We start from the raw sequence: 13,480 nt of genomic DNA, 5'->3' as shown, positions 1-13,480 counted from the left end.
AGGAATCTCATGCATTTCAGCAAAGGTAAGCACAAACCCCATGCACCAGTATATGCTGGGGGCCAACTGGTTGGAAAGCAGCTTTGCAGAGAAGCAGCTTGGTAGAAATCAAGCTGAGCACATACCAGCAATGTGTCCTTGTAGCAAAGAAGGCCAACCACATCCTGGGCTGCATTGGGAAGAGCATTGCCAGCAGGCCAAGGGAGGTACCACTCAGCTCTGGTGAGACCACATCTGAAGTGCCATGTCATGGTCTCCCCAGTACGAGAGAGACCTGAATATACAAGGAAGCTCGGCAAAGGGCAATTAAGATGATTAACAGACTGGAGCATCTGTCATACAAGGTGAGACTGAGCTGTGTCTGTTTAGCCTCAAGAAGAGAGGGCTCAGTGGGATCTTATCAATCCTGTGTATAAATACCTGATGGCTCCTTCTTCTTTATACCCTCACATAATCTTCTCAGTGGTGTCTAATGAACAGACAAGAGGCAGTGGGCACAAACTGAAAGACAAGCACTTCCATCTGAACATGAAGAAAGAAATGCCCCTTCATTTTTTTTTTTGCTTTTTTGGGGTTTTTTGTTTGTTGGGTTTTTTTTAAACTGTGAGGGCAATTGAATATTGGAACAGGTAGCCCAGAGGGGCTGTGGTGTCTCCACCCGTCCATATAGTCAAAATCTGACTGGACACAATCTTGGAGCAACTTGCTCTAGCAGACTCTGCTTTGAGCAGGTGAGTTGGATTAAACACTCCAGAGGTGCCTTCCAACCTCAACTATTTTACAATTCTTTGACATAAACCAGAAGAACTCTAACAGAAAGCTGTTCATACTATTCTGTACCTCTCCAGTCTTCATTTTCAACAAATTACATAGAAAACATTTTATTCTGCATTTATTCAAGACAGTACCCTCTTCACATTAAAAGGAATAAAGCACATTTTTTTTTTAAAAAAAAAGGTCTGTAGGAACTGGCATGCTCAATTTGGATTGCTGACTTTGGTAAATGCTGCTTAAGTTTCTAATGAACGATAAAAAGTTGTGTTTCTGTGAAAACAGATAATTCTGCATATAGCTACATTCTAGATGCGTATCCGTAGTCCCCAGAAACATCCTAGATTACACTGAGATGTTGAACCAACGCACTTTATCCTATTTGACCTTAAAGTTCAAAAGAACAAAAACATTATCTAGTGTAACAGCTATTATTCCTTCACTTACTTTCAAGAACGTAGTATCTTTGCAAACAACTAAATTGACGGTTCTATTCAGTTTATCACAGAAGTCTTATTGCATGAAACTAATTCTAACATTACTTATATTCTGACTGTAGTTTCAAACAATGATCAGGGCCAATAGCTTACCTTGCACTGGTTCCAACATTTTTAAAAAGTTTGAATTTGTAAGCTTAGGTTTAATCCAACTTACTTTCCAATAAGCTCACACTTAAATAAATAACCCCCTAAAAAAAACTTTTTTTTTTTTTTGCATTTAAGATAGTTAGCTGAAAACTATAGGGAAAAAACCATATTAGTCATGCTCCAGATTAAAGTACTACCTAAGCATAGGAAAAGCCACATCCTTATGGAATACCAGCCAATACACTTAAATACACACAAATGTATAGATAATAAAACTGTGTGTATTTAATTCATTAAATAAACAATTTCTTACATTTTTTGAAGAACCTGGGCCATCACAACCCCATTCGTTAAATCTTCCACGGTCTGGCATGGTGCCTCAACATTAAATGTCTGGATCTGTGGGAGAAAGGAAAAGTTTATATTCTTTTACTTCAATGTAAAGCGATTTTCAAAAGAAAAAAAAATGCTACCAAATAGCAAATAGAACAGAGTAAACCCCACACATTTAGTGTACACGTCAGGAATTAAGAACCTTTAGATTTAATAGCAATCAAGGAAATGAACTACTGACAGGGCTTAGTGTCTTTGTTTTCACAAACTTGTAAACTTCGCTACAAATAACAGCAGTACATTCTCCAAAATTTTCCACAGCATTTTCTAATTTGGAAAGTCACTGCGCCTTTTGTTCTCCCACTCAAGTACTTCTGGAGCATATATCCAAGTAAACCCTCTCAATGAACATACATAAGAAACTCAGCTTTTAAAAGTAACACCGATAACACAAAACTCTGATAGCCTCCCCCCCCAACCAGAAAATCAAACGTAGAGGAACATACATACTCCAAACTTAAGTATTCCCTACTATCAGATGGAAGAGGAGAACACAATGCTGCTAAATCCTAACGGGTCTATGCACTACTAGTGTTCTGGATATTTCAGGGCGTTTGATTAACACAGTGACAGACAGTAAGGTCCATATAATGGTAAGCCTCTGGTCTTCAGATGGAAGCTAAGATTCGAAAATGCTGCTATTCTGAAGGGGAATGGCAAGGACCACAGGACTGAGCTGTTTGATGACTGAATTACTCATGACTAAAGATGAGTTAGTTTGTACAAACTCCTCTCCACAGACTGCACACTGAACACACTTACTGAGACCAACCTACGTTTAATTTTGTGAGGATGCTGTGTAGTGTTCTAGATTACGCAGGAGCAAGAATAATCTCTTAATAAAAAACCCACATAATTTATGTATGGCTTCTATTCATCAACTCCATTTTCATGCGTATAGCATACAGGCTATCGGAAACCTTCCCCCTACCATATCAGCAAACGTACAAACACACAAGGCAAAGCTCTTTTCTCCCTTCCTCCCTTGGTGTGGAAAAGAGCCCTTCTGCTTCAGCACAGTCTTTTCAACTGGTCTAAGTTATTTGATCATTTACTTTAAATGAACATTATTTTTAAAGGTTGCTGATGAGTTTTGTAAAAATAGTTTTGATGACATGTCATTTGGAGGGTATCTGCCTAATGCTCTCTGTTATTATCCTCCTCCTAGGGGAAGCCTGGGCTTATTTGTAGGAAGCGCCACTTGTAAGCACCAGGGATAAGAAAGCCTACAAGACAGCTTGCAACTTCAAGCTACATAAATGTTAGATATATCAACCATTTTTTTCTGAACATAATGCACAACCATTCATGCTTTAGTGGCGTTTGAAACACTAATGCTGGTCCAAGCCACTTCCCAATAAATGCCTTCTAGATATGTATCTTACAATAAAAGACAATTCATGTAACAGTGACAAATTTTGCAGGTCCTTTTTTGAGGAGAAGGCCCTCAAAAAATCAAGAGCACAATATCCAGATTCTCGTAATACCTTTGGAATGTCACGTAAGCGCTCTAGCAATGCCATTTAACATTAAACACCTAGGTGAATATTCCTTTCTTTCCTTTACTCTGGAAGAAAAAAACCTAGCACTCGATTAGGAAAAAAACAGTAACGATGTCCATGAAGAACCAAAAAAATGAGCTCTCAAAGCATGCTTGCTGTGACCAACAAAGAGTCATGATGTCCATATTCCAGGAATACAAGAACAAATCACTGTGTGGCATACAAAACTGACAGAAGTAACTTCTACACTTCAGATTCAGTAGATTTTCCTATAGCTTGGTCCCACAAATCACAGCTCCTCACTTCTTCTCCAGAGAACCAAGAAGCCATCATAGATTACTGAGACACTAGGGGAAAATCAGGGTGGTTGGGTGGGAAAAAAAACCTCACACATGAAAACCACCACATAACAGCATATAACATCAAATTGCTATTTTGCCAGAAAATTGAATTTACCTACAGTCTCTGAATTGTGGCAATACTGTTGAAGGAATACCAAAACAATTCTGAGTCTGAATCCACAAACTCAGCAACACATTAAACAGGAAATAATACTTTCTAGCAAAAAAAAGCTGCAATGACATCATGGATGCTTATGCTTGAAGAAGTTCAAGATGCTATAAGGATAAAATTCTCAAGTATAGACAATGAAAGCTTGTTTCTAATTTTGCATATTATACCTTTAAATAATGAACATTTAAATCACTTTGCTGCACAATAGCCAAATCAAAAAATCATTTAAGAGCTACTACTATTATGATTTTTCAAAAATAGACAAAGTGTAATGCTCTTTTCAAATAAGCAATACTGACATTAAGGAGGTCTTCAAACAGACTGCAAACAAATCAGATTTTTTGAAATTCATTTTGTATCTTGATACATGAAACACCTCCTTGACTAAATAAAAGTGTACGTAGGAGATACCACTACACTGATGGAAGAAGAAAGGTTGCTAAGCCTGTTTCCATGACATAGAAAAACAAGACACATACTCTCTGCTGTTTTGTAATTAATTTTATCATCATGCTTCCCCAATACCTTATACACAAGGAAAGGTCAAAACTGTCATTAAGGCTCAGGTAATCAGACTGAATGCTTTCTTCCCCACACTCACACATGCAAGGTTGCCATTGAAGACAATAATGTTTTTCATAGTTAGATGACAAAGAACAGAAAGAAAGACTAAAACTAATTACATGACTTCTTTCTTCACATACATTTAAATTTTGTAATAAATGCCTCTGCTTTCTTAGGAAAGGAATACACAGCATAATATTTCAATTAACGTGTCAAATTTATGCTACATTACATCATTTATTCAGCTCTTAAAACAAAGGAACTATACCCTTTTCATATCCTTCAGAGATATGAAAGTAACAAATTTTCTTCCAAAAAACCCTACATAAAACAGCTTTACAAATTTATGTCAAAGTTAAACTCCTATAGCATTCTCAGATAGTTCTACAAAATGCTAAACCACTCTAAGAAACAGTAGAGTTTACTTTCCAGAAGGGAGAAGAATGATAAGAATGCAGAAGCAGAGTCCAGCTGTGGAGACAAAGAAGCAAATTTTTGTGTGTGTGTGCCTTGAAACTTCTATTCAATAACGGCTGTTAAAACACTGCCCTTCCTATGCATTGTGATGTGTTTCCTCCTGGAAGACTGCTCTCTCATCCTGCTGGAACTGCTCCTATTTCTTGAGTGCTTGCAATACTGCCCCCATTGTTAGTTCCCCAAAGCTGTAAATTAATTCCTGTTCCCTGTTATAATTCTTTTATTTCCACTTCTTGTACCACTATATGGAGCCCTGACATCCTGCCTGAGGGACAGGATGCCATTCAGAGGGACATGGACAAGCTCAAGAAGTGGGCCCATGTGAACCTCATGAGGTTCAACAAGGCCAAGTGCAAGGTCCTGCACCTGGGTCAGGGCAACCCCTGGTATCAATACAGGCTGGGGGATGAAGGGATTGAGAGCAGCCCTGCAGAGAAGGACTTGGGGCTACTGGTGGACGAAAAGCTGGACACGAGCCAGCAATGTGCACTCACAGCCCAGAAAGCCAACGGTATCCTGGGCTGCATAAAGAGAAGTGTGGCCAGCAGGTCGAGGGAGGTGATTCTCCCCCTCTACTCCGCTCTCGTGAGATCTCACTTGGAGTACTGCATCCAGCACTGGAGTCCCCCAGGAAAGACATGGACCTGTTGCAGTGGATCCAGAGGAGGGCCACAAAAATGATCAGGAGGATAGAACACTTCTCCTGTGAAGAAAGGCTGAAAGACTTGCAGTTGTTCAGCCTGGAGAAGAGAAGGCTCCGGGGAGATCTTATTGTGGCCTTTCAATACTTAGAGGAAAGATAGGGACAGACTTTTTAGTAGGGCCTGTTGCCACAGGACAAGGGGGAACGGTTTTAAATTAAAGGAGAGTAGATCCAGACTAGATATAAGGAAGAAATTTTTTATGAGGGTGGTGAAACACTGGAACAGGTTGCCCAGAGAGGTGGTAGATGCCCCATCCCTGGAAACATTCAAGGTCAGGCTGGACGGGGCTTTGAGCAACCTGATCTAGTTGAAGGTGTCCCTGCTCACAGAATGGGGATTGGACTAGATGACCTTTCAAGGTCCCTTCCGGCCCAAACTGTTCTATGATTCTATCAGACGAGAGTCTGGGGAAAAAAGGGAGAAAAACCACCAACCACTTGGCTCAACCACAAGCCCTAGTAGGCCTTCAGACCTTCCATCAACTATCACATAGGCTTCTGTGAGTCAAAGAGTGCTGAAGACAGAAGAGATCCTATACTTCCTATGTTTAATGTGACATCACTTTAATTATGTTATTTTTTCAGTTCTGGGTAGTAGAGATGGAAATGGTTGCACTCTGATCGGCACACATTTTCTCGTGGAAGAAAACACAAATGGCAGAAGGTTAACCACCAACTTCCTCTGCTGATCACATTAGACATTATGATAATGCAACCCATAGAAGTAGGATGCATGAAGTTTCATCAAAGGAGGATAATGGAATTGTTCTCTAAAAGCAGGTGTTAAATACAAATAGCAAACTTTACTCAATGAACAAAAGAGCGAAATTCTTTTTATCCTGAATGAAGACTACTAGGCTACTAGAAACCTGAATAGCACCAGGCAAATGTACCCAAATTGATCCATACTAAGCAAGGGACAGGCAGCAAGGCATAGCTTCTATTCAATGGCATAAGACAAAGCAAAGTCCATTAACTTCTTGGCTAGTGGTTAGGCAGAAAAACTTTGCATACTAGTAGTCCAAATTTATACATATTTCTAATAGTACTTAAACAAAAAAAAAAAGCGAACATAGATGACAGCTTTCCCCTTGCAAAATACAGAAAAAGAAGAATAACTATTTAAAGCCCACAACTCCACCCTCTTGCAGCTATAATTTAGATGAAAAGTACTGTCTCTATTGACAGGTGGAATAAAGAACTCTCCCCCAAAGGCACAGAAGATGAATCCAAGAGCACTAAGTTCTACTGAAATATCAAACAAATGCACAAACTTTCTGATCAGTGTGGAAACACAGTCTTTCACAGGATCACAAGAGTAAGAAAGAATTAGCAGCTGAAAGACAGGATTCAAAGGGAGTTGGCAATAAGTTTTCATCAGGCTAAGAAATTTCAGACTTAGCAGATTCTAAAACTGATAACACAGACTTATAGCACACCACTAAATTTAGCATATCTTGCAGTTTAAGTCTTCTCCATTTCCAGGATTTATATTTCAGCAAACATTTTCCTGAACTTCATAGAGACTGTGTAGGTATCCAGAACAAGATTTTTCAGAAGCTGATCAAATTCCATCACTCCTTAAGAAAGGCAGGAGCCACCATGGAACAGTCTGCCATCTTTTGGCATTGTCCATAAAACGAAATCAGCTAAACCATGCCAGAATGATCAAGTCCTGCTAGTTTTTTTCCTAGCCACCAAAGGGGCAGTAGAATTGATAAAACAACCATAATCTCTGTTGCCGTTAAACACAAACTTATTTCTACTTATTCCTATCCTGAAGTAAAACTATGGATACATTGCTGCCATGGCAAACAAGTTGACTCAAAGGTCAGTCTTATGTAATCCAGGAATGCAGGAAAGGCCATAAGCTATTTAATACTTTGCAACGCTGCAATGAATAAAATAAGGATGCTTATTTCCCAGATCCAATGCCCCCAAAACATACGTCACATGGGGTGTGAATACCCACTGTTGTTTAGCTTAAGTATCTAAACTTAGCCACCATGAGAGATTTAGCTCCAAACAGTCAACCGGACTTCAACAGAGAACACAAAGCACTACACTTCCAGTGTAGCGTACACTTGCAAAGAAGCTTGCAGCTAAATGGCATGAAAGAGCCCTGTGAATTCTAGGGCTGAAGCACACTATCATCAGATTTACAATGCATCTTTTTGTGCAATACTTGTTCCACTACATGCACTACTCCAAAAAATATTTCCTGTGTGCCCCCTTTGAAAAGCTGCCATCTCTTTGTGGCCCCAGCTAGTCCACTGAAACACAACTCCAGCTTTGTATTCATTCAGAAGCTTTTGCCTGCCACATGCAGGAGTGGAGTGCTGGCTAGACTCCCCCTGCCTTTAACCTTAGAGAGCTTTTCCCTCTACCAAAGCCTTCCTCCTCCTTTCCATGATGTCTCTTGTTCATTGCCCCAAATTAGAAATACTGAGTAACTCATAGGAATAACTAAGTCACATATGGTAAAGTAAGGCAGCCAGGAAAACAGCACGTGCGTACTCTGCAGGGCAGGAAATCACTACCAGTAGGTTGGTGAAGGAGTTAATCCCTTTCCCTTTCCTGTGTGGTAGGACCTGCCAGGCTGTAGGCCACAAAAGCCACAAAAAGGACACTACTACCTCCTCCCCTCACTTCCAGCCACGCATTCCTGCCTTAACCTTATGGCAGTGTTAGTTGCTGTGTGGTCAATAACCTCGTTGTTTGGGTTTTTTTTAATTAATCACTAGGACTTGCAAATTAAATTGATTAAGCAACCCTGGACGTAGGTTCTGAAGCTGGAAGCAAACCAAAGTTAGTTAAGTCTTTCTAAACTCTCACAGTACTCAAGAGTCCTCAGCTCAACCAAGAAAGTAGATAGCAGCAAATGGAATTGGGCCCCTCTTCTTCTCCCTCCCCTGCTCCACAACTTGAAAGTCTGCAATTGCTCTACAAAGTCAAAGACATTGCAGCAAAGACTTTTGATGGCCCAGGAAGAATAGAATGTCAGAATATTATCTTCCAGTTCAAGAGCCTCAAAATGGTCTTACAATACGACAGACAAAGATAATAGTGCAAAATTCACAAATTGCCTTATTCTCTTTGAAATAACTGTTTAAGTATTTCAAAAAGAAGAGAAACAGGTTTCTCCCATCACCTCCCACCTGAGATTAACAAGCTAATAGAAAAGTTGTTTCCTTTATACTGTTTAAGGTTCACAGTTCTCAGCAGCAAAATCTGTTTCTTCTCTAAGCAACATCTCGCAATCCCCCCCCACAAAAATGAGGGGGCAGAATTGAGAGCTGAAATTGAGCACATACTGAATCACATCTAAATGTTTTTTTTTTCGGAGAACTAGCAATTGTTATAGATGTACCACTGCTATAGAGCAGCTCTTCAGAAAGGAATAAATTGAAAAAAGGCAGAATTTGGGACAAGGCCCCAAAGAATGAAAATCAAACACTGTGTCAAAACGCACACATGAAGAATGATGTCTGCACCTCCAAATTCTGTGTTCAGTCTTCTTTCCTGTTCTTGACCTACAAGAAGGGGCGGGAGGAAGCAATACGTACAAACTGTACCTTATTATCTTTAATTATCATATTCATATATTACCAGCCTTATATCACTTGCTGTACCATACAATCTTTAAAAGAAGTTCTTCTGCCTCTGCTTGACCTCTCAGCTATAAGTCAAAAAAATCCTTATAACCTAGACACCCCAGCTCTTCAAACACAGTGAATGACACACTCAGAATATCACTCTGAGACAACTACCCCTAAAAGGGTGGATCAACAAATTCTTTACCATCTGACTGGGAGGTCATCAAAAATAAAAAAGGTTGCTCAACCTACTGGTCTGTCACAGCAGATGCAGGGGCTGTGATCTGCCAGATACGTCAACCCATGCTCCATGACTGCGGGCAAGTTCAGTGTTTTTTCCCCTCTGTCTGAACAGCAACATATTCAAATAGAACTATCTCCTTGACCTGCTGTGATCACCAGCATAATCAACCAGTCTGAAATTTGATGTTTTCTTCAAGGAGGTAAGAGATGCTGATACAATGATATCATCAGAAGAAAATTAAACCCCACAGCTTTGTGGTCAATGATCAAGGATTGAAAGAAGAAAGGGTTTAAACAGGCTTAGCAAGTCTCCTACAGTCTTTGCATCTACAAGAAACCAGAAGAGTACTTAAAACCATAGATGCACAAGGATCAAGAAGAGCACAGCCTAAAAATGTCTAAAAAGGAGGTAACTGGACAATAGGAGAAAACACAGCTTTCCCAGTAAATTCAGCAGATTTGATGTCTCTGAAAAGGGTGTCTACAAAGCATTTACAAGAAGTCTTCTCGAGGAATCAAACTCTGTTTCAGCACTTGCTCACATGGTCTCTATATCTCAAACTAACACAGGCAAATCCTTCCAGTTGGGGACTGGCCACCGCACAAAAGACAGAGATATACTGTACTGAGAAGATTTTTCAGGCAAAAAGGAGAAAGGTCAAAGGATTGATACCACATAAATGGCCAGAGAGCTTTTAAAATGGAGGGTGCTGAAACAGGGGCCTCATACAGTGTTTACAAAATTCTCACTTATCATGAAAGTTTTAACACATCTACCACAGAAACTATATTTGGCCTTGAGGGTTGGAAGAGAAAGAAAGCAGACAAGATGCAGCTTGGTGGAGGCACCAAGGCAAATAGGAGATTTTTATCATAATGAAGGAAAGAAAGTTCATGACACCTCCACAGCAATCTGCTACTTGTAACCAGAGAGCAGTGACCTCTTTCAGGAATCCTGCTGTTTACATACCAATGCTAAGCAATCTTTTCAGTATCACATCTTAGTTCTATGTTAAAAAAGAAAATTTCTCAGATTACATAGCAAAAGCCTGTAGCCATTACACTGATTTCAGATTTAGACAAAGTTTAACTGCCACATGCACATTTGACAGCTCTCCATGTTTTAAGAAATGACTCAGTGATGTATCTGAGTTAAAAGCACTCCTGACACTACACACAAAGCAAAAAAGAAAAATTCCGTGTGTTCATATGTGGACCAGTCGTAAGTTTTAAACAGAAAAGATGTTGTGAAGCTGTATTAGACATGCTGAAACAATTCTAGTATCGTTGCAGGTTTACCTCACAGCCACATTTTTCTAATCTGCTTTGGCTGCAGTGCAGCTTGGATAACTATACCACAGTGCCCAGAATAGTCTCAGAAGAGGCTTCTGGGAGATTTTTGGTAGGGTAATAGTTCTGCAATTACAGTAGGCTGCAAACACCGCTAAAGTATAAATATCAACTTTGAGATGTCTGTAGTGGAGCTCCAGTCCTTCACTCAGTTTCGCTCAAGTTGCCACTACGCTGGCTGCCTCACAATAACATCATGGTCACCTGCTAAAGTGGTAGGAAGCAAAAGCACTCCCAGGTTTAAAATCTGGGAGAAAAAAAATTATTCAGGCATCCGTTTGATGATGCTGTCGAAGAGGTAAAAAAATCGAGAATTACACCCCAAGCTAGAGCCTAACACCAAAAATGCGGGTGTTGGTGAAATATTAAAGAATAAAACCAAACATATTCACAGGTAAGCAGTTTGCTCCAGCTTAAAGATACCAGAATAGGAATCACAGACATGCAAGGTAAAAGGCTTGAGGGATATTCTCATTCATTAAAACCATGAGTTGGCAGAGGGAGGAGCAGTTTCATCTCACCCTACATCCATCCGAGCAAACAGTTTAGGCTGAACAGGTTCTCAGACTTGTGCAAAGCCTTATCTACTCTACTTAAAACACAGACAAACCAGTTCAAGCACTTCTATATGAATGTGAAGTAAGCAATCTGGGAGGTTAAACCAGTTCTTAAGAACTTCTTAAGCTTCTCTGGCATAATGGAAAAGACTGGGCATCCCAGGTATGTATAAACTGCAATTAAGACAGCTCTATTCCCCCATCTAAATGAACGGTTTCCCAAGAATCATTATGGGACTTGAGAGAAAGCCAGGCAAAAAAAAGCATCTTGTTTATGCAGCCAGTTTCACCGAGGACTAAAAAACTTCACTGCCTCTTTTGCAAGTTTCATGTATCCTGGAATAAACTGAAACCACCTTTCTTCATTTTTTTTACTGAGTCTGTTTCAAAGCCACATTCACACAAAAATACTGAAATTGTAAAAATAATCCGTAACTCCACACATTCATCTGAGGAATGTGTTGACTAATTCTAATGCTATTTAAGGATTTACTAATATTTCTGCTAACCAAAAAAGATGCAGCTAGTTTCTTGATTAGCTCAATATCTGAGGGGGTGTGAAGGTTAGAAATGAAAGGGATCTGCATGGACCATTACTACAGACAGGACAGGACTCCACTGGATAGGTACAGTTTCAGGACCAAAGATTATAAATACTAACTACACTCAAACATGACCACATGACTGAGTAATAATTCCTAGAGATGGTCAATGCCACAAGACTTTTTCTGTTGCTGCGATTTCTCTCTCTAAGCTTTCAATTTTTGTGTCTACTGTTCCAGGACAGCTTTTTGTGCCAATGTTAATTTTTTTCAATGGTTTAGCTTTTCTAAGAAAGTGTTAATTATTTTCAAGGGTAACAGTAAAGTTTGCCGCTCAACAAATCAACTACCAACCTCAAATGTGGCAAGGAAAAACAAACAAACAAACAAATCACTAGTTCCTTCCACTATTTTGTTGTTTAATGCAAGAAAATCAGTGGAGATTTTCACTAACACTGAATAGACTTCACATAGATACACTTGTCGTCTTCATCTCCACAAACAAGAACCAGTGACTCTTATTTTATTTTCTCTCAAGACTAATCCAACTTCTACTGCATTTGAACATGTGCAGAAGTTGATAAAACAATCCTTTTGAACACATATAAACCACTGGTTTGTACTATATTTGGCTGTACAAAGAATTCTTTCGGGGAACAGGGAAGTAGCCACTGCCTTCTAACGCTGCATTTTGTGATTTCCCTTGCTAGCTAGCAAACACCTTAACCTTATGAAGTTTTAAAAATAACTTCATTGAAATATTAACACCTCAAAATCAAATTTGAACAACATACTTAAGTAACAGAATATTGGAATATTTTTAGTTTTGAAATCTTTTCAGACTTGACACAGATTTTTGCACAGGTGTTATACTTCAACAAAATATTATCAAGCCATTAACAATTTTATCCAACCTGCAATTGGATAATGGGTAGGATCAACAGTTCAAATCACTCTTAATGGGCCAATATCACACAAGAGAAAACTCAATCTCTTTCATTGCGTAGCAAGCTTACATGTTTCGAGCACAGTAGTCTCGCACGCAAAGGAAAGAGCTAGCCTGTTGGTTACTTGGAAATCTGTGGAATTAGGAACACATTGGGACTGCGACCACTTGCTAGGTAAGTTTTCAAGCTTATGCTTCTCCCATTAGCACAACTGCTTTACTGCCAGAGAGCACAAGAGGAACGTATCTAAACCAGCTAAAACGAAACTGGCAACACATAGCAACAGACCTTCCTCCATCACCCCCCAGTAAACCTTCCTCTTTCTCCTAGCACTGAGCCTCTCACTCAGCCTTTCTTTGACAGGATTCACACACATTGACTTCCTCATGAATTCTATCAATAAGAGGACTTCCATTCCCAACACCTGAAAAAGCAAGCACGGGAAGCCAAAAGCAGGACAAGTGGCCAACTGCAACAAAGATGCAAAGACTGGCAGGAAAGTGAAGGGAAGAGAAACTGGGTTACTTATCCCAGACCTGTATGAAGCACTGGGGCACACTCTTCCCCAAAACTGCCGCCTTGTGTACTTTCCAGGCCACCTGCTCACCTCTAACAATCACTAAATTTCCTTGCTCATCCCCTTTTGACTTTTACAGAGAAACCTAACCTGTCATTTCCCAGTAACTTACTCATCACCATCACAGCTTTAGCCAGCTCTGGCCTTGCACGCATTAA

The 13,480-nt window shown here is 39.7% G+C and overlaps 1 protein-coding gene across 4 annotated transcripts in view; it reads right to left on the bottom strand.

Annotated features, from left to right (window-relative positions):
* Nucleotides 1–13,480, bottom strand: part of HOOK3 (hook microtubule tethering protein 3) — a 94,330-nt gene that overhangs the window by 79,667 nt on the left and 1,183 nt on the right. For all 4 annotated transcript variants that reach the window (XM_075137064.1, XM_075137063.1, XM_075137066.1 and 1 more), the window contains exon 2: nt 1,672–1,757. In XM_075137064.1, the coding sequence (XP_074993165.1) occupies nt 1,672–1,757 (86 nt within the window). The remainder of the gene's footprint in view (nt 1–1,671; nt 1,758–13,480) is intronic.

This window comes from Calonectris borealis, chromosome Z (assembly GCF_964195595.1).
Source record: "Calonectris borealis chromosome Z, bCalBor7.hap1.2, whole genome shotgun sequence".
Taxonomy (NCBI): Eukaryota; Metazoa; Chordata; class Aves; order Procellariiformes; family Procellariidae; genus Calonectris; species Calonectris borealis.
The sequence above is the reverse complement of the archived record's forward strand: the minus strand, read 5'-3'. Positions and strand labels throughout refer to the sequence as shown.